The sequence below is a fragment of the Paroedura picta genome, chromosome 11, assembly GCF_049243985.1.
Source record: "Paroedura picta isolate Pp20150507F chromosome 11, Ppicta_v3.0, whole genome shotgun sequence".
Taxonomy (NCBI): Eukaryota; Metazoa; Chordata; class Lepidosauria; order Squamata; family Gekkonidae; genus Paroedura; species Paroedura picta.
Window position 1 is genome coordinate 21,532,353 of NC_135379.1, and position 23,889 is coordinate 21,556,241.

At 42.5% G+C, this 23,889-nt stretch overlaps 1 protein-coding gene across 11 annotated transcripts in view; it reads left to right on the forward strand.

Annotated features, from left to right (window-relative positions):
- The window catches only part of PPP1R9A (protein phosphatase 1 regulatory subunit 9A), a 135,429-nt gene that overhangs the window by 95,918 nt on the left and 15,622 nt on the right, over window positions 1–23,889 (forward strand). For 7 of the 11 annotated variants that reach the window (XM_077304526.1, XM_077304527.1, XM_077304525.1 and 4 more), the window contains 9 exons: window positions 1,465–1,620; window positions 5,364–5,417; window positions 6,459–6,688; window positions 9,088–9,184; window positions 10,858–11,029; window positions 16,096–16,253; window positions 16,695–16,986; window positions 19,714–19,795; window positions 19,888–19,965. In XM_077304526.1, the coding sequence (XP_077160641.1) occupies window positions 1,465–1,620; window positions 5,364–5,417; window positions 6,459–6,688; window positions 9,088–9,184; window positions 10,858–11,029; window positions 16,096–16,253; window positions 16,695–16,986; window positions 19,714–19,795; window positions 19,888–19,965 (1,319 nt within the window). The remainder of the gene's footprint in view (window positions 1–1,464; window positions 1,621–5,363; window positions 5,418–6,458; window positions 6,689–9,087; window positions 9,185–10,857; window positions 11,030–16,095; window positions 16,254–16,694; window positions 16,987–19,713; window positions 19,796–19,887; window positions 19,966–23,889) is intronic. The other 4 variants (XM_077304531.1, XM_077304533.1, XM_077304534.1 and 1 more) reach the window with 1 other exon arrangement.

Consider the following 23,889-nt stretch of genomic DNA (forward strand, 5'->3'; position numbering starts at 1 on the left):
TGGGAGTTCTTCAGTGAAACTATGTATTGATTTGCTTTTTTTTATCCGGTAGAAATGACATTCTAGCCTAACCATGCTAAAACAACCTTCTGAACTGATTTTCATAGTAACCTCTGTGGAGTTTAAACAAGAAGTAGAATCTATAAGGTCTGGTGGGCAATACTGCAAAGGCGAAACTTTAAAGCTAAGAGGGGACATGATGATTTCCAACATTGCCTCTTCTACCCTTCATGCTCTTGTGACTTGGAAGTGTCAAAAATAGGGTCTTACCTACTTGTGTAAGTTAGGCTAGACCTTGGCTAAATGGATACATTAAAATTGGACAGAACCATGGACAGACAAGAATGATAGTAATTAAGGGGAGCAAGCAGTTTTTTAATTCTTGGTTCACCTGCAACAGTAGATGATTCACACATTATAGAGTACAAATGCTGGGTCTGGGGTCTCTGACTTAGAAGTCAGATGAGAGCTGTAGATTCCGCTCAATGTCTGCATGTACAATGGCTGTTTTTGATTGAGGTCATGGCATACATAGTGAAGGGGCTTCATTGTCCCCCTCCCTATGCCATGTATTAATATGAAATAGACTGATGGGGATACTTTGGCCCATAGGGAAATCTACATGTATCCTACGGAATATGGGAGTTTCTCTAGTTTGCCAAACAGTGCCCCCCTCACGACAGTTGGGAAAATGGGGGGCATGAGAGGCTGAAGCTCCCTCTCCATACATGTTGCCATCTCAATCAAAATCGGTTATCGCGCTTGCAAATATTGAGAAGAACCCGCAAGTTGTATCCCTCACTGAAGGCTTGAAGCCTGCTTTTCATATTGCCATTTTTCTAGGAGAAGCCAATATGGTGATGTATGCAACTGTTCTGAGACAACTTCACTGAGGAGGAGAGTAAGCATCATCATGTGCATGAGCAGGGCAGTAATTTCCTTGTCTTTTCAGCAAGAAAAGAGGAAGTTGGACACTTAACTAATTAGAGTTGCAAGCCAAAGTTAAGGACAAAATAAGTCTCCCTAGCTAAAGTTGGGGTCCAATCCATTGGCTGTTAGAGGTGCAGAGAGGTTTCTGTACATGATATTCATTATTTGAAAGGGCAGTGCATAAACTGGTCCTCTGTCCAGTAAGGTTGTTTTAAAAAGAATTTAGGGTAACCTTGGAGGAAGGACGGGCCACACTTCACAAAATGTTATAAGTGATAAAAGCCATGTGAGTATGCCTTTTCTCTCTAAGCTGTTCAGGAAAAGGGCATAATTTTTTTAAGTACATAATTTTTAAAGCTTATTTTCTAAGCTGTTCATCTTCTCTAAAAGATTCTACCCCTTGCGCCATGCTCCTCTCTCTTTGTTTAACTTATTTGTCTTATTTGCAGCATAGAATGGTTTTGTAAATTGTAATGCCGTATCTGTCATTGATGACAGAGGATCACATAAATGCTTTAATTCTCTGCTACTAAGACAGGAGAATACGCAACGGATGAAGATGATGATGATATGGGACCCATCCTTCCAGGAGGCGATATGGCCATTGAAGTGTTTGAGCTTCCCGAAAACGATGACATGTTTTCCCCAACAGAACTGGACACCAGCAAATTGGCTCACAAATTCAAAGAGGTGAGTCTGGAGAGCTTGACACTCATATTCAGACGGTATTGATCCACGTCATCTCGTTTGTTCAGTGATCTGGGCTCCTGTCTCTGAATGATCTGAATTGATTTCCCACTGGCTTGTAAAATCAATGTATGCAAATGGCATGAGCTGAGTGAGACAAATTTTACCAGGTCTTTTAAACAATCTGTTGCAGGAAAGGGTCATGTACTGCTGTTTTGATAGTGATCTGCAAACACACTTATGCTATTTATAAGAACAAAAGCTGCTTTTTCAAAACGGCTTTCCAAGGTGGCTTTGTTGATTGCAGTAGAATTACTTGTGAGTAAGTGGTCAAGGGCTTGGTGCCAGAGAATCAGCTATAATTTTATTCAGCTTCTCTTTACTGTTAAGCTGGCTGACAACTATCTGGCTATCCTTGTCAGCTGTGCTTTTACCACAGAATCTAAGAAGGTAAATAATACATTTAAAATACTCAACTTCTAAATGCAGAGTTAATGTCTTGGGCTTTATTTTATACTCAAAAAGCAACATCTCCACAAGTGAATATTGCTGTACAGTGTACTTGACCATATTTTCTTAAGAACAATCATCGTCTGGAAAAAAGAAGTATGTCATTAGTTTGGGCCAGATGGCTTTAGATTCCAAAATAGGTCATGATTGGAAGATGCTGTTAGTTCCTCAGTGAAGTCAGATGGAAGATATGTCTGGAATAACTACGTCATCTCCTATATCATACGGCTAAGCTAGACATGGTAGGTCAGCCATGTGTATTTATTCACTCCTGTACCTCCTGTTCAAGGTATGCAGGGATCTATTTTTTGCATGAAATTGTGGGTGAAAGGAGCCATAACTTCTTCATCCCATATCTTCTTTAACCTTGCTGTGCTCCATGACTTAAAGTGCCTGTCTGCAACTGAGCCCTGGAAATAGAAAGAGCCCAGCTGAAAAAGAGAACCTGAAAAACAGTAAGATATGGGGGGGGGGGGCTTCAGCAATCCTCTACCACTTAATCCTGGATTTTTCAGCCAGGCTTTCATGAAACCCTGGAAGGGTTTCCCAAATGGATGGGAGTTAATTTTCTCTACATTTTTAAAATTTGTTAAACATTTATTGGGCCATGTGACCATGTATGGTCATGTTGACCTACCCTTCCCTCACAAAATGGGCAGTGATAGCCCTGGGGTGGTGGGAAGAGGAGGGGCCCTAGGTGGGCATGTACATAGCTCTGCTTCCCAACCATATTCTGCACAATCACATCTCATCTGGGATTTCTCGAAGCCTGAAGAATGTTTCAGAGATTTCTCAGGGGTAAAAAAGCTGAGGAAGGCTGACTTAATGTGTAACATACTTGTTCTTATGTAAAAAAACCAAAACCCTTTAACTCTGTGTGTAATTTTGATTTACAAGATCCACAAAGGCAATTGAATCAAACACATTCCTCATAATGGCTGAGGCAGCACCTGGTGAGGCCCAGCACCGAGCCCCACTGGCTGTGTCGCTGCCTGTCTTCCAAGGCCATCCCTACTCTCCTGAGGGTGGGAGTGGCCGTAGAAGATGGGTAGGGGCACATCAAGTGGGGCTCAATGCTGGGCCTCCCCAGCCGTCATCTACTGGCACACTCCCTGGGGCAGTACAACGGACATCAAGTCCGTTATCATTTCCGTTACAGGGAGTGCGCCAGTAGATGTGTTCCACATCAATAAATAAGTGAGTAAGTAAGGCTCTTGAGGGGCTCTTTGCTATCAAGCCTGTATGGTAACATCTAAGTTGAGCTTTCTCCACATTCTCCTCCTCCCCTCGATGCTTGGTAGTAGGTGCCCTAAGTGGCCAATGGGGGAGTGATGTTTAACAAACAGTCCATGTTCATCTCGTTACTCTGGTATCCTTGCAGCCCATAATATGTTATTGTCTTCTGACTGAGAATACCGCTGCTCCTGATCTGTTCCCTATTGTTCTAGAAATGGCCTTGAAGTCAGTAGGATAGTCATTTATTTTTGTCTTTGCCTCTGAAGAACAAAGGAAAGGGTCTTAAAATCCCCTAGGTCCTCCTACCTAATATCTTAATTCAGTTAGCAGTGACATGCACACTCATGTATTATGTTGGAAAACAACTTCATGATTTTTAGGAAGCTTTTTCAGTGTCAAGAGTATTCTTTTTGATATGCAGGCAGCCTTGCTGAAGCTTGCAATCTGGTGGAGTCTGTTGTGTTGTTTTTGGCTCAAGTGACCCCTGTTTGCTTCCTATATTTGTAATAGGAAACCTGTCTGAACACAGTAAAACACTGTCTGTTCCTGAGCCAAAACTAGTTGGGGAAAATGATTATTGTTATGTTACTTTCTGAACATACTAAATAAAGTTCACTTGAACATAAAGTTGTTTTTCAGGCACAATTGGAGAGAGGATAGAAACTGTTTGTGTGCCACAGTTCGTCACATCGTTCCATCCATTTCACTGTGCTGCTGCAGAACAACTATTTTGAGCAGTTTACACTGGTGTGGTGGAATGGAGATCTACGATTTGGTGTCATGTGTTGAAAATGACCACACGTACGGGATCCGTTCTTGTACAGTGGTGGATCAGAAGGATGGGGCAGGATGTAATGGTATAGATTGCAAAAAAATAATAACCACCACCTTTTTTCTTATTGTGAATAAAGTCTTGAAATATCAAGATTCAGAGGCAGGCTTTGGTTTTAAATCATAGATTGGACAATAAGACCTGGTTTAGACATTATGTAAAACCATGCGTTCATTAAGCTAACCTTGGTAACTTTAATTTTGTTGGGGTCCATCAAACCAGGATCTGAAGCCAACATTAAATCTTGATTAAACTGTTAATTTTAACTGTGCTTGCAAGAGATCTACAAACACAAGCATTTTGAAACAGAATTTGAGTCCAGCGGAAGGGCCACTGGACTCAGGCCAGCATGGCTACCCGCCTGAATCTAGAAGCATTTTGGTTTAATTCTAGTGCCAGTCCTTGTGCATTTCCTGACAAGGGCAATGTCTGCCCTGAGCAAAGATGATTAAACCAACTTGGGTCAAAGTGAAACAGGATTTGAAATGTTGCCTGAATCCTGGTTTCACAGGGTAATCATAGTTATGGCGAGCCCTAGTGTGGTATTTTGTCTAAACTGAGCCTTAAGTATGGAGCCTTACGCTGCAATAATGGTTTTGAGTTGTAAATTCTCCGGTGTGGCTTTCCCTCACCCCCCCCCCCCAAAGGTAGCTGTTATCCTCAAGCCTTTCCCTGTTGGTTAAAACGTAGGTTGAGTTTTTTTGTTGCAGCAGGTGGGAATGTCATCTCCTCTGTGGTATTAGAGCCCTGTAATCGCCTCTTCTCTGAGTTAGCTGCCCTCTGTGACAAGCCAGCTTAATCCGCGCAGTGAGGCTTTCTAAGAATACTTGTGCCCAGTGGGATATTCACATCCAGGCCAGCCACTGCACTGACTATAACAACTGGTATTTCTTCCTTGTCCTCCAAGACATTTTGAGTTGCCCGGGCAGATGGGATCTGTACTGAACTGACGTTCCGAGTGGCCAGCCAGCAAATGCTTTCTTTAATTAACTTGCATAGACTGAGTCATTTTCCAAGCCGGATATTTTAATTTACAGTCTACTGCACTGCAGCACTTTTGTGGGCCTTCTGCTGCGTGCTACAGGATTCAGGTGGCTGTCTCTTTTGAAAACACTGGAGCCTTCGCACTTGCAGCTCACTTAATTTGCTTTGTGGTTTCCATTTTCAGTTGCAAATCAAACATGCAGTCACCGAAGCTGAGATTCAAAAGCTGAAGACAAAGGTAAGGACCGTTGCTGGGTACTAAATGGTGATGTTCTCATTTTCAGCTGACGTAGGCTGTGCATCCAACAGGAGGCAGAAGGAAAAGTAAGTCTTATTGAGAGATCGCAATGATGAAGAGGTGACATGGTTCCATTGAGCTTGTTTTGGTGCCAGCTGTTTGGTGCAAGCCTCAGTGGGATCAGGGAGATTAATACTGCAAGGAAATAGCTGCCGTCGCATATGACATTTTTACTCCTTTTGCATTAGACTGCAAACATCTTTGGAAGGAAATACTAAAGCATTTGTTTCTCCCATCTGGGAGAAATTGCTGCTTGCTGATTTGGTTCTGGGAAGCATGAGGTTTTATTGTCCTTTTTTCACGGGGGGAGGGAGGGGGATGAGACAATTAACTCAGAACTGATTCTTATAGATGCTGCCGTATTGCCTTAGTAAATACAGTTGTGTTTATTATATGAATGAGCCTAGAACCTTGAGGGGGCACTCATTTTGCCACGCTTTGATAATGCAGTGCTTTAAAACTAAATTGTTTAACCTTTACTTATTTTGAATTGAGAGGGGAGGGGGGGTTGTAAGTTTTTTTAAAGTTTTAAGTGCAAGTGTTTTGGAGCCGGACATGCAAACTAGAATGTTTATTTTTCTAAATAAATTAATCTGCGGGATAATTTATTTCTCCCCCTCCTTTATGAACCTAAACGCTTCGTATCAGATTAATAAAAATGGATGTGGGTGGACTTTTGTAGCCACTTCAGATCTCTTCTCCTGGTTTGGCGCATGGCTAACAGTTAGCGTTGTCGGGTCTCCTTTGAGCACAGTGGTGGATGAGGGGACGGGCTTGCCAGCTCCAAGCTGGGAAACTCCTGGAGATTTGGGGAGGGAGACTGGGAGGAGGAACTGAATCGTGCTTTAGCGCTCTAGGTTGCAGCTCTGTGCATGTTAATAAAGCATGCTTAATAACAGCAATAATAATGTGCTTCTGTTGTGGACCTGTCGTATCGCTCGCCAGCGCTGAATGTAAAAGCCTCTTTGTCGCTCTGTGTAGCTACAAGCTGCCGAGAATGAGAAAGTGCGGTGGGAGCTAGAGAAGAATCAGCTTCAGCAGAACATTGAGGAGAATAAGGACAGGATGATGAAACTCGAGAGCTACTGGATCGAGGCGCAAACCCTGTGCCACACTGTCAACGAACACCTGAAGGAGACTCAGAGCCAGTACCAGGCCCTGGAGAAGAAATACAACAAAGCCAAGAAACTGATTAAGGACTTCCAGCAAAAGTAAGTTAGCAGCCCATGTGCTGAGGTGTGAGTTAGGTTGTATACAGCTCATACGTCTTTACACATTACGTAGTATACAGGTTTGGTCTGGGGTTCTCACGTTGCATCACATGCAACACAATCACATGGGAGTTGTAATTTCTTCTCAATTCCTATATGAGCTGCGCCCAGTCGGAATTGAGGGGGATATGATTTCAACCTTCTACCCTACACCATTTTCTTGACCTGAAATAGTCCAGGGAGGACATGTGGTTTTCTCTGAATTCTGTCCTCTTGGAGTTTTCAGGTTGGGGAAATGGTGCCAGGAAGGAAGCCCCTTCTCCACATGTTTCTGATCCTAATCAGGCAACACAGAACACAGAGGGGAACTGAGAAGAATCCACAAATCTTGGTGACCCCAGCCAGTGAACTGCCTCCTTCTTTCCATTGTCCCTGTGGGACAGCTGGCCATGGGACAGATTCGTTCTCAGAAGTCATAGGAGGCATTGGTGGTGATCAAGTGGCAAAAGTCATGCTTCTCTTTCCTGCTCACTCTCCTGGTCCTTCATTGCCTCTCCCTTCCGCTTTTGGGAATGAAAGCTTTTGGCAGCTGAGCACATGAGAACAAGGCAGTCCAAATCAAGCCACTAGAGGAATGGCCAGTAACTGTTTTGGATTATGCTAAAGGTATACATACATTAGAAAATGTAAACGGAGCTCTTCTGCCAGGTTTATGGTTGAGGCTGGGGTCTGCAAGGTAGAGCGTTGCCCCCCCCGGGGGTCTGAAGTATACATTACCTCCCCCCATTCTCTATCGCCTTGGTAGGTGGGAGTAGATTGTGATTGGCTGCCACCATGTTATGTTACGATTTTTAATGTCTTTTAATGGGGTTTTAATTGGGGTTTTTAAGACAAATGTCATCTGCCATGAGCCTACCCAGGGAATGGCAGGAAATATAATAATAATAATAATAATAATAATAATAATAATAATAATAATAATAATAATAATAATAATAATAATAATAATAATAATAATAATAATAGATCTCAAAGGACATTCATGGTGGTGTTGAGTCTCTTCTCTGTCTGTTTATTTATGCAGCCTAAGTACAATGTGTGCCAGGGCATGCTCAAGTGTGTGACTCCTGGAAAATCATGCTGCCACATAAGACATGGGCACATGCCTGTACTACATGCCTGTACTGATGTTTGTTAAAGTTGATAAAAGAGGGTGGGGTGTTTCAGTACATGGAAGTGAAATGTGCGTTCAGGTTTTATCCAGAAAAAGTTGGACTCCCAGTTATCAAGCAGTTGGGAAATACTGAGCATATAAATCATACAGAGTTTTCTCTTTTGAAATATGGTGGAAAGGCCTGGATGGCAAATGCCATTTTTCACTGTGCTATCAGACTACCAAGCTATAAAACAGGATGTGGCTCAGGAGTTCTACATGATAGAGGGCAGTCATTTCAGCCTTGGAAGAGGGGAGGAATGCAAATTCAGTGATTTTGGATGGTGGAATGAATGGAACCAGAGCTTAGAGCTTCCAAGATGTTTACTACCATGTTTGCACAGGATGGTGAATAAAGAAAATTACTAAAGCAGCAAAGCAAGATTCAAGTTCAGTAGAACCTTAGAGACTTTCCGGATATAAGCTTCTGAGAGTCAGATATGATGGGAGCTTTGGCTCCTAAAAGATCATAGCCCCCATCCCCCCAAAAAATCTTGTTCTCTAAAATGCTACTCACTTGAATTAATTGTTCTATTGCAAGCCAACACAGCTGTCCTGTAAAACACACTAAAGCAGGTTTACTTATAACTCTCCCAATACCTAAATCTGTATCTTAAAAAATAAAACTAGCAGCAGTAAAATGAAGGAAGATTTAATGAAGGGTTTAATGCTCAGCCTACCAGCAGTCATTACAGTTAACTGTGAAGTACCTCCATGTCTGTCTGTCTGTCTGACTGCCACTCCGGATCCAGTCAGCCTGTGGCAGTTTACACACTATTAAAACCCCACAAAAATATCAATACAACCCCCCCCTCCTTAGATGGCATTCAAAGCACCATCTGTAGGATGTCCCTGTCCTCACTCCGTAACCTCCATGATACATTTTAATAAGAAGTGTTTATCTGGTTTCACCATTTCAACTGTGGCAGTTTACAGGTTGTCATAAAACAAACAAGAAAATGTTCCTACAAATTTATTTTAGAGTATAGTTTCAATGTATTTATTTTAATTTTAAAGAATCCACTCCATACTTTTCTCTTCCCTGCTGCCACATGCATCATTATCAGATTAGTACTGGTACACAGCAACGCATATAATTATTATAATCTATACTGTATATATTATTATAATCTACTGTAAAATTAAAATTTTATTCTAACCAGATTTTTTTTTATTGTAACTTAAGAGAACTTGAGTTTATCAAGCGACAAGAAGTTGAAAGAAAGAAGATAGAAGAACTGGAGAAAGCTCATTTTGTGGAAGTTCAAGGTTTACAAGCTCGTGTAAGTAATTTTGGTTACGCTGTGTGACTTTATTTCCGAACTGCAGCCAACTTCCTTGATACACAATGTAAATGTTTTAAATAAACTGTATTGCTATAAAAAGGAGCTGTTGGAGTCCCTGAAGAACTGTGGCTCATATTAAAGGAAGCTTCTTCCTCAATGGCAGTTAAGGTCTGCTGCTCAGGAGTCATGGCAACGACTTGAGCTGGGGAGCACTTTAACCCCTGGCCTCTTGGCATCTCCTAGACCAGCCTTTTTCAACATTTTTGACCATGGAGGAACCCCTGAAATGTTTTTCAGGATTTGAGGAACCTCAGAAGTGATGTCAACTGACCACACCTGCCTGCCACGCCCCCAGAAGTGCCGGGTCACCAGACATGACGTCACTCATGCACTCCCACCAGACGTGACCAGCATTAGGAAGGGTCAATAGGATAAAACAAAAGTGGATGATTTATGTCTGCTTTGTGTAGAACCTGTAGAGCAACAGGGGAAGTGAGCTCCAGTGACATCTAGTGACAGCAGCCACCTGAACTTTCAGGAAAGGCTGTGGGGCCTCTGGGGACCACTCGGGGGACCCCAGGGTTACAGGAAACCCTGGTTGGGAATTCCTGTCCTACACAGACCTAGCAGCCACAGCCGCAGAAACTTCCCCCAGTCCTCTGGCAGCTGTGTAGACACAAAAAGGAGCTGTACAAGGTCACTGCAACTCCAGCCTCCTTTTTAAAAAGTTTTTAAAAATGCAATTATGTTTTAGCTAATATCATTTTTAAATTGTATACTGCACAGAGATTATCTCTGTATTGGGCATGAGGTAACATGCAGCATCCCATTGTGTTTAGCATATAGATCAGTGGTCCCCAACCTTTCTGAGGCTGGGGACCGGCAGGGCATTGGGCTGCGCCCGTGGGTTGTGCCCGCGGGCCGCGCCCACGCATTGTGCATGCGTGAATGCGCAATGCGCGGGCGCGGCCCTCACGGGCGTGGCCTGGCCCTGATTCCCTCTTCCCACCCTCCCGCAGTGAGAAGCTTCCCGGGCCGCAAGCTTGCGGCCTGGGAAGTTTTTTACTGCGGGGGGGGGGGGGGGCGGGGAGAGGGAGCCTTCACGGCCCGGCACCGGGCCACGGCCCGCAGGTTGGGGACCACTGATATAGATGGTACGGTTAGCAGGTACATTGACGCACTTACTGACGGTAAGCTGATGAGTGCCTGAAAGGGAGATTTTCCTGCAAATCTAGATATAATGTTTTAATTTCCTTGGTGGAAGAAAAGAGGGTCTCAATGTAATGATTGAGTTTATTTGTATTCTTATGGTCTCGTTACACAATGTGTGAAATGTGAATCCAGTTGGTGGTTCTCCAGGATTCAACTTAAAAATGGAGGGGATCAAGTCTGAAGCATAAGGCAGTGGTGGAAGGGGCTTCATATTTCCCTCCCTTCCACCCTGTGCTGCTTTCAGCAGGGGAGAATGGCCAAGGGGGCGTTTGCCCTGCTGTGAATTCCATGTGTCTGTCCACATGTCCTGGGCAGGAAAGGACCGGATATCACAGATTGTGTTAGGAAACCTGTAGTAACTCTGTCCACACACTGGGGTGAGGTGCAGGAAGAATGGTTGATTTTTCTTTCCCCCCCCCCTTTTTTTTTTTGCTGATCTTGTAATGGATTCCTCCTAGATTAGAGAACTGGAGACTGAGGTATTCAGACTACTGAAGCAAAACGGGAGCCAAGTTAACAACAACAACAACATTTTTGAAAGGCAAACCTCCGTTGGAGAAGTCTCAAGAGGAGATGGAACAGAAACCCTGGATGCAAAGCAAGTGTGTGGCTTGGATACCTTAAATCAAGGTTTGTCTGAACCAGACGATCAGCTTGATAATGCAGCTGTTTTCCTGTGATGCAGTTGTAGTGATGCAATAGTTTTCAGTAACTATGGCAGGGGTGGGCAAACTGCGGCCCTCCAGATGTCCATGGACTACAATTCCCATGAGCCCCTGCCAGCCGGCAGGGGCTCATGGGTGTTGTAGTCCATGGACATCTGGAGGGCCGCAGTTTGCCCACCCTGAACTATGGTGTACGACGATACAGTGATCAATATAAAATGCGTATCACCTGCTGTACCTAATATACAGTTATCACCTAATTGTAACACCTGTAAGGCATATGCGAACCTCTGTGTTCCACTCCATCCCACTTAAATTCCATTCAGTGTTTACATCATGCAAATAAAAATGTTAAGACAGTGTGTGAGTTCTCTTGTGCATCCTGTATGTGTTTTTGTTTGCCTCGTGTATCGCGGGACCAAAAGGGTTGCCTCTGGGTCAAAGAATAAACCAGCAGCTTATGTGAACCCAGAATGTGTGTGCATGTGCATTTATGTATTCAGATGAAGTCTGCACGTGCTTGGTGTCAACTGGGTGAGCAGAAGAAGAAACCTTTTGGAAGGGCTCAAGCAGGCCGATCTCTCCCTAATGCCACTTTTCCTCTTGAAATGATTCTGAGTGGTCAGCATTCCATCTTTCCTGGAGGATGTTCAATCCTTACCTGGCACCTATTTTTCCTATTTGGTTGATTAACAAAAGTCACGTTTTTTTCGGGAAGGAGCCCTCACTTATCTGTTGGTGGCCCTGTTACGTAGCGTTCATCAGCAATGCAAGGCCCATGCAGTTTTCTGTTAGAAGAAGAAGAGTTGGTTCTTATAAGCTGCTTTTCTCTACCCGCAAGAGGCTCAAAGCGGCTTCCTGTCACCTTCCCTTTCCTCTCCCCATAACAGACACCCTGTGAGGTGGGTGAGGCCGAGAGAGCCCTGATATCACTGGTCAGTCAGAGCAGTTTTATCAGCACCATGGTGAGCCCAAGGTCACCCAGCTGGCTGCATGTGGGGAGTGCAGAATCGAACCCGACTCGCCAGATTAGAAGTCCGCACTCCTAACCACTACACCAAACTGGCTCTAGGCTTGGATCCTCAGCAGTGCACTCTAGAAGAAAGCAGGTTCTGCCCCCAAACACACATACCTCAGCATTCTGCGAACCTAAATCTACGCTGACGGTTCAGAGGAACATTTTGGCGGAGCAAATTGGTAGTCTGAAACAGGAGAAGGGAATCCGCTAAAATCACCATTCCAAAGCTATTCTGTCAGAGAAGGCTCCACGCCATAGTAATATTCAGGCAATAGGTGAACCCAGTAGTGGCAGATTCCATCAGCCACTGTCATGGAGAAAGTCATGTATGGGGCATGGGCGTATCTCTGAAGCCTTAAGCGTGCAGGGGCACTCCGTTGGTCTCAGGGATATAGACACCTTTGTGGTCCTTGTCAATTTGCTGGTTTGTGTATGGGAAGATCAGTCTTGTGATTTTGTACATCAGTCTAAAATAGTAAGGTAGCTTCTCACCTCATGAATTACAAATAAGAAACTGGCTTTCTGACTAACTACGGTTTAACTAGAACTACATCTTTCAAAAGAATTTCATTTAGTACTCTTTTTCATGATGCAAACTTTTGAGGACTGGAAATAATAGCACTAAGATGTTCCAGAAACTTCAGATGGTACAAAATGCAGCAGTTTGGTTGTTGACTGGGATCTGCTTTAAAAAAACAACAACATATAAAGGTAGTAGTTTCCCCCTTATGCTAGTTTGTTTTAGGTGTAATTTAGTCTGCTGGTTTTGACCTTTAAAATATTTGAACAGCTTTACAGTAAGTACTTGAAGGCACTGATATCAGGTTTTGCAGGTCTTGAAGTCAACGAGTGAGAAATTCTTGCAGGAACTTGTATTAAGCTGAGATTTGTTTGGTAGGGATTCAAGGGGTCAGCTGCTGTCACAAGCTCTGTCCCAAGCTGTAGGACTCTCAGTCACAAGAAGTGTGATTGACATTCCTTTAACACTCCTTAAAATCAAGAGGATTTTAGCCTGAAAGGTCTTGAATGAAGTTGTTGTTTGCTCGAAGTCTGAACATTGTTGGGTTTTCTTGTTTTTACCTTGTTTTTTGTTGCCTTTTGGTGGTGGAGGTCGTCATTAGTTACCTTGAATGCTTTTTGTGAATTAGAAAACTAGCATATAAACTAACTTTTAAAAATGAATATCTCTTAAACTTTAATGTAAATCTGGAATATACATTCCATAGTGTAACATGGTGAACATTGTTTGAAGTCATCAGCTGTCTATTAGGCTGAAGTTCTGAATGAGAACAGCAGCCAGTGTTGCAGAGTCAATTACACTGTTTTGTTTATGTAAGTACCAACCCAAAAAATCACCTGGGGCATAAGATAATCCTAGAAAAATTGACTGATTTGGCTGAGTTGCCACTCTGCAGGTGGGATCTGGAATTTCCCTGCAACTACTTCTGGAAGTGTAAGAAAGTGCTTTGGGGGGACTTGGTAAAAGTACTTAAAAGGAAATCACTGGAGGAACCTTATGCATGCTCTGAAATTCTTTCCTTTGTCCTGTTTTTATGCAAGGCCAAACGGTTGCTTCTTTTTAACTTGGCAAGGTTTTTTAAAAGAGCCTTTGAACAGGAAAGTGTGCGGAAAGTTAGGAGATGTGAATAGAACATCTACACATGTCCCTTTGCATGATGGGCTGCAAGTTTCCTTTCTGTGCATGTTTTCTCTATATAGACCTAAATGAAATACTTACCCAGTGGTTTAAATAAATAGGTATTAACTTTTCTGTTGCATTTGTTCTTGAGTTCTTTTTGACTCTAAATAATTGTGCCTACCTACGTGTCTTAAGAACCTTAATGTTCTTCCCCCACTCCCCACCCACTAAATGCTCTCCTAGATTGAAATCCTCTGTAAGTACTCAAGCATTTATTGTTTCTAGCACTTTATGAAGATCTTATGAAATGAGGTAACCATAGTGGGAAAAGGGTATACACTGATTCCAACTGCTGGAAACATCTCAGCTGACTTCATCAGAATTAAATTTATGCTTAGATCCTTGTTATTTCCTCCGCTCATAGACATACTTGTTTGCTTCATTTATAACCATCTCACCTCAGGGATAAAATTCTTCTTTATGTAAGTGAAGCAGAGCCAGATGTATAAGGCTGGTTAATCTCTGTCTTTCATGAGGTGTATTTACATTACAAATGTATTTTATACAAGCGCCGTGGTCATAACTTCACCCAAAGAATGTTGAGAACGGTAATTTTGTAGTTGTAATAAGATATGAGAAAGGCAGAAAGGCAGGGTATAAATTTTGTAAAAGAATTTAAAAAAAACATTTTATGTCTGTATAGGAGTTGTATTCAAGGTCCCAAGTATTCCTCACAGAACTGCAGATCTCATGGTTCTTTGAGGGGAGAGAGTAACAATTGAATCGCATTTAAATCTCTTGCGTGGATAGTGCCTGAATTCTCCTTGCCTTGATGAAAGCCTGCTTGAGCTACAGTGCATCACTGTGGTCCCTTCTAATGTGAAAAAAGCATGCCAGTTCATGCTTTCCTTAGTATTCTGAACAAGACAGTTGATCCCAAACCTTGAGCTATTTGGTGCAGCTGGATTAACTACTAGTTTTCAGGCCTTCTTAATAATTGTGGTTTATCCATGGGTATGGCACACCAAAATAGAATTGTCCATTGTCTCTGTTATTTGACTCTTGTCTTCTGCAGCCTCAGTTATTCTTGGAAAATCATGATTCTAATCCTGCAGGTATAATGTGTGTGTGGAGGGGTGTTTACACAAATAATGAATTCTGTTTGTTTTGTTTACAAGATTAGCTCATTCCTGAGATGATAGACCTAGGAAAGCTTTGGCAAGGAGGGGCTGCAGTATAAAGCCATTCTAATTAATGGTGTAGATCAGTGGTCCCCAACCTTTTTATCACCGAGGACCGGTCAACGCTTGACAATTATACTGAGGCCCAAGGGGGGGGGGCTAGTCTTTTGCCGAGAGATATCGCCATCACCGCCTGACCCCCTGCTCCTCTTGCTTTCCTGCCGGTGCCCCTGACTTCCCGCTGCCCACTGGGGGGCACTGTTAGCAGCAGCTGCGCAGTGCCATGCTGAGGGGGAGCCCCAGCCATGGTGGCCGCCAGAGAGCACCAAAGGTGAGCCAGCAGAGTGGCAGGGCAGCCCCAGAGTGGCAGGGCAGCCCGGAGAGGAGGACAAGGAGGACCTGCGGCCCGGTACCAACTGATCCATGGAACGGCGCCGGTCCCCAGACTGGGGGTTGGGGACCACTGGTCTAGATCACAAAATACTTTCTTATTATCAACTGCAGACGTATGAGCTTGGGTGGACTGGAACATAAAGTTTTGAATGCGTATCAGTTTTGAAAGCAGGGTGAGTGTTCTTCTTTAAGCAAGAACATTCAGTCTCTGATTTCCATTGCAAAACCTACTAAGGTCATGTGTGATTGCAAAGTAAGCATCCAAAAAATCTCCCCAGATATTTGGGAAAAACTTTGCCTAAAACAACATGTATTTTTTTGTTTGCTCTTTAAATTAGATGTTTGTAGCACCTTTGCAGGCATGAAGACAACATGACAGGCTTTATCAGTGTACAGTTTTATTCTTTTGTTCTTACAGACCCTGCTCAACTTTCTCCTCCATCTTTCATTTCTCCTTCCTTTGCTCTTAGTGTTCAATACAGAGAGTTCTAGTCTGTCTGGCAACAAACCACAGGCTCCCTAATGGGACAACCTTCTTGAGTAATGAAATAAACTACAGCTATTAAAACAAGTGTATTTCAGGTTTGTTTAAAGCTACTCGGACCATGTACCAGCTTGATAGTGGTCCATACAGTTATTCACTCTGTCGGTTTCCTTGAAATAAGGGTGGGGCATCACACTAGTCTTTCATACAAACAAGCTGGACATGTGTTTCGTATATGGGAATGCAGACCATGTCCCCAGATATTAGAACCTTTAAATGGATACAGGGATTTCATAGCCTTTTTCCTCCCTCCAAGATTTTAATGAAGTGGTCCCAGAGACAGAAAGGCTGGACTCTAAGGCTCTGAAGACCCGCATGCAGCTTTCAGTTAAGAACAAAAGGTCAAGACCAACTAGAACAAGACTCTATGACAGCATCAGCTCTACAGATGGAGAAGACAGCCTTGAAAGAAAGGTAACGTGTAATTCCTTTTTCTTTTCTGTTACGCTGCCTCTTCACTTCGCCTCATGTTCACGTTGTCAGTGTGTCTGTATTTTAGCAGAGGCAACACTTGCTCACGTCTGATAAAATCATAGTAAAATGTTCAGGCTATTTTCACTTGGAAGTAATCATCTCTTCCCTTGCAGCCGTTTCAAGACTTTTGATTTAATTTTGTGTGCCTTACGTGGGGCTGTTTTTCCACATGTACCATTATTTAGTCTGATTTAAACCACAGCAAACCTGCTGATCCGTTTACTCTTAGGTACAGAGAAATTAAATCCAAATCCTGCTGTGGAAAATGTGAACACTGAAATTAGGACAGATTAAAGTGTGAATTCTTGGAACAGGTGCTAAAATGTGGATTCAGAGTTTCTTGTATGCAGTAATCTGCTTCATAATCTCTTGTATCAACAGCCTTCGTATAGTTATGGTAGCCCCATGCACGTTAGGAAATCACCTCTGCCCGTGTGTCTGAGAGCATCCTCACCAGTATCAGATTCTGGTGCTTCTTCCCTTTCCCCTGTGGCTAGCAGGGCATCCTTTGCATTTGACAACATAGCTGGAACTCGGGATGAAGAACGGCAGTACATAAGTGTTGGTTGTTCCCATGGAGACACTCCACTCTCTTCTCCTTCAAAGTCCTGCCAGAGCTTTGAATGTTCACCTGTGCATCATCCAGCCTGCAGGAGTATTCTCCATGACAAAGGTATAGATGCCTATGATTTGAATTTGTCTCTGCATCATATTTTATCCTTATTTGTGGGTGTTTTGTTTGTCTAATTAGGGCCTGCCTACTCAAGGAACCAACAGGATAAAAAAAACACACACATACTTTCTAGATTTCTTTTGTTGTTGTCATTGTTGTTTGTCTTCTTTGCAAACAGGCCTTTGAAACAAGGAACTTCTGGTTTGAAGCAACCGTGTTATCTCTTAACGCCCCCTCCCCTTAACGCCATAAAAACCTTTCTGTATCACCGCCCCAGGGAAAGCTTCAAGTGCACTATAAAAATAGCATTCAGTTGTAACAGCAGAAACTGTTGCCAGGCTTAAAAGAACCCTTTTAGGTTTACGTAAAAGCCATCAGGACTCTCCCACCACCAGCTGTTCAGACTGGAGTGGAGGAAGTTTGCAAATAAGCTTTCCTGACATTCATGGATGGCTTATTAGGTAATATTAATAGACTTGTACTCAGGAGGAAAGGACGTTCAAAAAGCCTTGATGCACAGGAAGAAGAAGAGTTGGTTTTTAGTACCTTTCCAGGGCCATCAAGAAACCCCAGGATTTCCCAAAACCTTGTTGAGAAAGCCTGGCCTACATAAAAACCTACCAGTTTCATTTTAGCATGGAGGCAGGATCTGTGTCACCATGGATCCACATGGTAAAGGTTTCATTAGGTGAGGGAAGACATGTATATACCCCAAGCCACACAGTTCCTCTACACTTCCCTCATTTGATGAAATAATGCCAAATGGACTTGTGCATGTTGTTCTCCACAACAATTATAGGGAAAAAATTAAATTCCTGTGTTGTTTTGTGTCCCTTTTGGGGGTCAGGTCACCTGTATGACCTTTGGTAAGTGTCTGAATTTTTATTTTCCATGGGGACAAATTTAGACGCTTCAGCAATAAATGGTAAATGTTTACTGGGTCTTCTCAAAAAGAAAAGAGAGGCTGATGGGAGAAGTTTAAACTGTGCGGGGTTTTTTTGAAAGTCTTCACAGAAACAGCTGCTAATCTCTTTCACAAAGAGTTAAGGAATATACAGAATGTACTGATACAAATAACAAGTGGTTTCATATGCAAAAAAAATGTTGTTTGTTTGCTACGGGTTTGTCTTGTCCACACAGGTAAATACAGTCGCGAGGGATTGTTCAGTGGAGTGAGAGCACAATGGTTTTAGTGATGGAGCTTGTTTTTCTTTTAACTGGTTGTTTACATGTAATTGGTTTTATGCATTTAATTTTTATTGTCAGCCACCCTAAGACTACTACCATAGAGAGGTGCCTAAAAATATAATAATAAATAAAAATAGCCAGATATAGCCAAATGCACTTTTGTTGATGCACTTTTCTGAAGATTGCCAGGAATTGAGAGCAGCAGTAAAATGAATGAATCAACAATTGTTCCTCTTTGGCCAGGTGCACTAAGAACTCTACTCACAAAATTGATCCTCCTTTCTGTGTCCATTCATAAAATCTTTAGAGTGCCTCAAGTTTATTCAGCATTAGTTGTGATATGATTTGGGGCTGTTTCCTTGCCCATGTAATTCCTTTCATTGCCTCCTTTATTTCACAAGGCATTTGGTCCCCATGTTCTCAGAAAAAAATTACAATAAAAGCTACTCCTGTTGGATACTTTGCATTATGCAAAAATAGGCATTCTCTGCACGTTTTTTAAAAAGTGGGACATGGTTTCAAATTGTCCTAAGAACTTCAATGCAGTTAACTATTTTAGTAACTATGACTGAACTTTTATAATTATTTCAGTCTTTGTATTTTCTCTTTTGCTCCATAGACACGTGCAATCACTGCAGATAGTATATTTTATTTTTCAATTACTTTGGACTTCCTTATTCTATGTAGTAATACTGCATAAGAAAGTAAATTTCAAATTGGAGAACTTTTAGTGGCCCTTTAGTTGGCATTCAGTGATGGTAGACGGGATATGAAATGAGAGGTACCTGAAGAGGTTGAGATGGGAAAATAACCTGTTATAACGTTTGTGAGAAAAATCTATAGCCAAGTCATGCCCATGGCTGTAGTCAAAAGACAGCCTAATATGCATGAAAAGAAAGATCTGTTGCATTGCTAAAAAAAAATTCAATTTGTTTTTTAGTAAAAGGAGTTCCTACTGCCAAAGAGGCAAGCCACTTGAGGATAACTTTGCTTGTCTCTTCAGCACCCCAAAGAACTGTGACTAAAAAATTCCAAGGAACTTCCATCTGACTGTGTTAAGCTCTGCTCTGCATTCTTATAGCATTTTTAATCACAGCCAAGGGACTGGATCCAAAGGTGCCTTTCTTTGAGTGTTGGGAAGTGTTCTGAGATATTTGCAGATTTTCAAGTTGCAGCTACCTCCTCCCTCCCCTCTACAACCTGTACTGTTCTCTATGGTCTTGCAATCCCCAGGAACAAATTTTGATGGCAGGCTGCAGAAGATGGAAGAAGCGGGAAGGATTCTTTCTGCTATCAAAGCTTCCTATGGTGTTCCTATAGATACAGCCCAAGGTCTTTTTCCTGCAAGCAGGCTATACTTTACAGTCATTCCATTGCAGCCACTGAACACAGAACTCATGAATTGTGATCCAATTCCAGTTAACCAATCTCAATTTTACAAACAAATATACTACTGGGGGCAATATGAAATTGGAGTTTCCACCTAAAGTATGAATGATAATTATAAACTGTGTTTCTCCGTGTACAAATATGTCCTAGATGGTGCCACAGGTATCCAGTCACCAAAAACATCCACCTTGGGCAATCCAAGACCAATAAAACAAAAGCTTGGGGACCTGGGGTAAGGACTTAGAAAACTTAACTTTCATTCACAAGATACCCAATTAAATCCCTTTTGAATGACGTAGCACACTGACTGTCTTAACGTTATAGGACTCGGTTGAGGAAGAGTGCTAACAAGGGCAAGAAACGAAGAGACAAAGAAGCCGCTAGGGTCTCTGTTGGCTGCAGGTATGGAACCGATTCAGGCCAGAATACTTTTAATTTGTATTACACCTTTCTTATGACAAAATGGTTTTGATTATCTTGTTCATGGTACAAATTACTAGTCGTCCTGCTTGGAAGGAGGGGAAAGTGACGTTCTGATCCCTGTTCTCAAGATGTACATTCCCCCGCCCACCCAGGCGATGTGTTAAATGGTTTTTATTTCCCTATGACTGTGCACTAGATTACAGTTTACAGCAGAAAAGAAACGAACCTACACAGATTCAGATCTGCACCCCTTGCTTCCTCGCTTGGTGCTTACCTTCCATAAACTGTCCTAGATTAGAATTGGAAACAGCACCAGGCATGCAGTAGAATGATACTGTTTTAGTACTCTGCTGTTAAGCTGCAGCACATGAGCCTCCCCCCAAAGGCTGCCCATCCACTGTAGATTGCTGAAATGTCAGGGCAGGAAATATTTGTGCAATATATAATTATCTTATGGAATTTTCTGCCACGAGACACAGTAATGGCCTAATGGCTGAAGTTGTTTTAAAAGGAGATCAGAGGAATTCATGGCAGTTAGATTTATCAATGGCTATTAGCCAGGTACATTAATGGAAGTTTGGTGTGCAGGGAAATGTGGTACAGATTACCAGTTGCTAAAGGGCAACAGAGGGTGGAAGGGCTCCTTCTGTCTTCTATTTGAGGGCTTTCCTAAACGTATTGTGAGCAACAGGCTGCTGGTACAATGAGGTGTTTATTTATTTACTTATTTGCTTACTTACTTAAATTTGACTTATAGTCCGCCACTCCTGGTCAAGCCAGCTTGTGGCAAGTAACACAGTAAAATACCCTACAATAAAGCTCCCCATAAAACAGTTATCTCTCTCAGCAGCAAAAGAACTCCTTCCTTCCCCCTTTCAGTGGACTGCCAAAAGCCTCATGCCTCAGGGGACAGATGGAAGGGGGGTGGGCAGTTGTTCTAGCTCCTTTGTGGTGGGCCCCAGATCTAATTGCCCTGTCCTCAACCAAATACCTGGTAGAAGAGCTCCATTTTTCAGGTTCTGCAGAACTAAGAGAGCTCTGACAAGGCCCTCAGCTCTCCCAGGAGCTCATTCCACCCGGCTGAGGCTAGGAATAATTCATGAGGGCCAGGAATCATGAACAAGATGACACCGAGTGAGGGAAGGGCTCTGCAGGGGGCATAAGGAGATTATGCTTCTTGTGTTATTATGAAAATAAGTTTCCCTACCTGTGATCTTTAGTAAAGGACCTCGATTGGGAGGAAGAGGACTGTCCTTGAAGGACAGAAGAAAAAAAGTGTAAAAATATTATATAGGACTGCTTAAAGCACTTCACACATGTGATCTTGAATTTCTTACAATACAATATTATTATCAGTACTGGAGATAGGGGGATGCAGGGGGGGGCGATTCTGTGGCATGCCTACAGTCACTTAGTAAGTTGATGGAAGAGGCAATAGTCAAACTGAGAACATCCTCATTTGTAGCTCATACCAGATCTCATTAGTTCTACAGAAGGACAAAAAAGCATTAGTAGAAGTAGTAGTAGGATAGTAGTAGGAGGAGGAGGAGGAGGTTCTCTACCCAAAGGAACCTCAAAGTGGCTTCCAATCGCCTTCCCTTTCCTCTCTCTTGTGAGGTAGGTGAGGCTGAGAGAGCCCTGATATTACTGCTTGGTCAGAACAGCTTTATCAGTGCTGTGGTGAGCCCAAAGTCACCCAACTGGTTGCATGTGGGGGAGTGGGGAATCAAACCTGACTCACCAGATTAGAAGCCGCCACTCTAAACCACTACACCAAGCTACAAGTAGTGGGTACCCTATTTTTGCTTCAGGATAAGAGGAATTTCATGCAAAACTGATGCATTTCTGGTGCTCCCACTGAAAGGGTTTCTGTGTGTGCACATGGAAAATGACTTCCCTTCAAATCACTACGAATATGTCTTCAGCAAGGGTGAAAGCAACATGCAAGGCATCCGACAACATGATTAATTCTGCTCCGTTCAGTTGTGCTAATGGAATCATTCTTTGCCATGGAACTCTGTCAAGGGAACAGTGCTTTTCTACAGCTAATCTCAGCCTTGTACAGCAGCAAGAATATCTTCAATGATCTCTAGAAGCAAATCTAGAAGGCAAAGTGAAGAGCAATCAAAACTACCACCCTGCAATTAACAAGCACATTGAATTGAATTGAACTCAACAAGAGAGGTCCTTATCCAAAGCAGACTTGCTTACTGATAGGAAGTTGAAACTAAAGTTTCATTCATGATTTAATCATACCTGGGGAACTCTATCAAGGAATTAGCCTTTGCCCCTTTTAAACCATTTCTCATGGGGAAACAAAATTTTTCTTAACTACTAACTACTTTCCTGTCCTAAAATGAACTAACTGTAAGCAGAAAATCTCTCTCTTCCCTCTACCCTCATGGAGAAACAGTTGGTACAATCAGCGTTTTGAATCCATTTCCTTTCAGAAATGCCTTATTTATACCTTATTGCCTTATTTATACATGTATTTATTTTTAAAGGTACAAGTAACATTGACTGCATGTCGACGTAGGTCATTACAATTAAACAAAAGCAACATAAAACATGAATCTAATTTATTATTTATTTGAGGTGTTTTTACCCCTCCCAGCCTCAAGACAGGTAATAGTGTCCTTTATAACATGTATTGGACTAGATAAATCAGGCATCTAAATACACATACAAAAAGACAATTCAAGATCGTATATCTTGGCCACAGAAAATTATTCCTTTGAGTACATTCTTCTCAATGACTCCACTAGCTGAAGTTTCCAGGTAGGTCAAAAACAACTTTGCCCAGCAACAGGAGGGGTCTCTGTCACTATATCCCCCTGGCCTTGCCGACTAGCATCAGCAGGGTCTTTTTTAGGATTCAGATTCTGCTAGTTTACGCTCAGCAACTTCATCACGTCTAATAGGCACTGGCCCAGGACAGAGACAGCTGCTTGGGTGGTTTCAACACAAGGTTGCATATTGTCAGCATACTGATGACATCCTGCTCTGAGGCTGTGTACCAGTTCCCACAAAGGCTTCACATAAAGATTTAAAAGAATAATACAGAGCCCTGCAGCCCGCCAAAAAGAACACCCCACCCAGTTCTGATTCCCCAGCTGCAGTCATCTGAACAGAGTTGACCAGTGATTTTTAACTACTGCAGTACTATTCCTCTCGGGCCTATCTCCAACTCTGTGTAATTACAAAGTCATTATTCACATCCAAGGCTGCTGAGAAAGATATAGCAGCAGTAGAAGGGAGGCAGAACCCTGGTCCACCCTTTTTTATGCTTGCTTGTTTACATGACTTATAGTCTGCTTTTCTCACTTGGACTTCAGGTGGGTTGTATAAAAGTAGTCAATATAACCGATAGGATAGGAAGTCAATAAAAAGTGCAATAGGATTAGGGTTCTAGTACCAGTTAGAACTCTAAAAACAGAACTGAAGCAAATCACAAGTACTGATTTGTGATGCAGAAATTACACAGCAGAATCCTACTTTCAGCAAGCTAAACGCAGTAGTATACACCCCCACCCCTAATAATGTATCCAAGCTTAAGCATAGGTCATCTATCAAGGTAATAATGCTGTTTCTGACTGAAGCCAGATTTAAAAGGTCAAGGGCAATCGTGCCATCTAGGAAGCCCTGAAGTTTCTCTGCCACTCCCCGTCTCCATCACATCATTCTTATCAGGAGTAGTTGTCTACAGCAGAAGTGAATAATTACTGCCTACCTTTGTTTTGGGAGTTGCTTGCTATGTTCATCAGTGGTTCTGGGGCCTTCTGCTAGCACATTTTCCCCTTACTTGGGGTGCGTTAACTATTTCTGTACCTGTTCTTTCCTAAACCACAGAGTCCTGTTTCAAATCACAGAACTGAATATTGGAATAAACTTATTAAAAACATA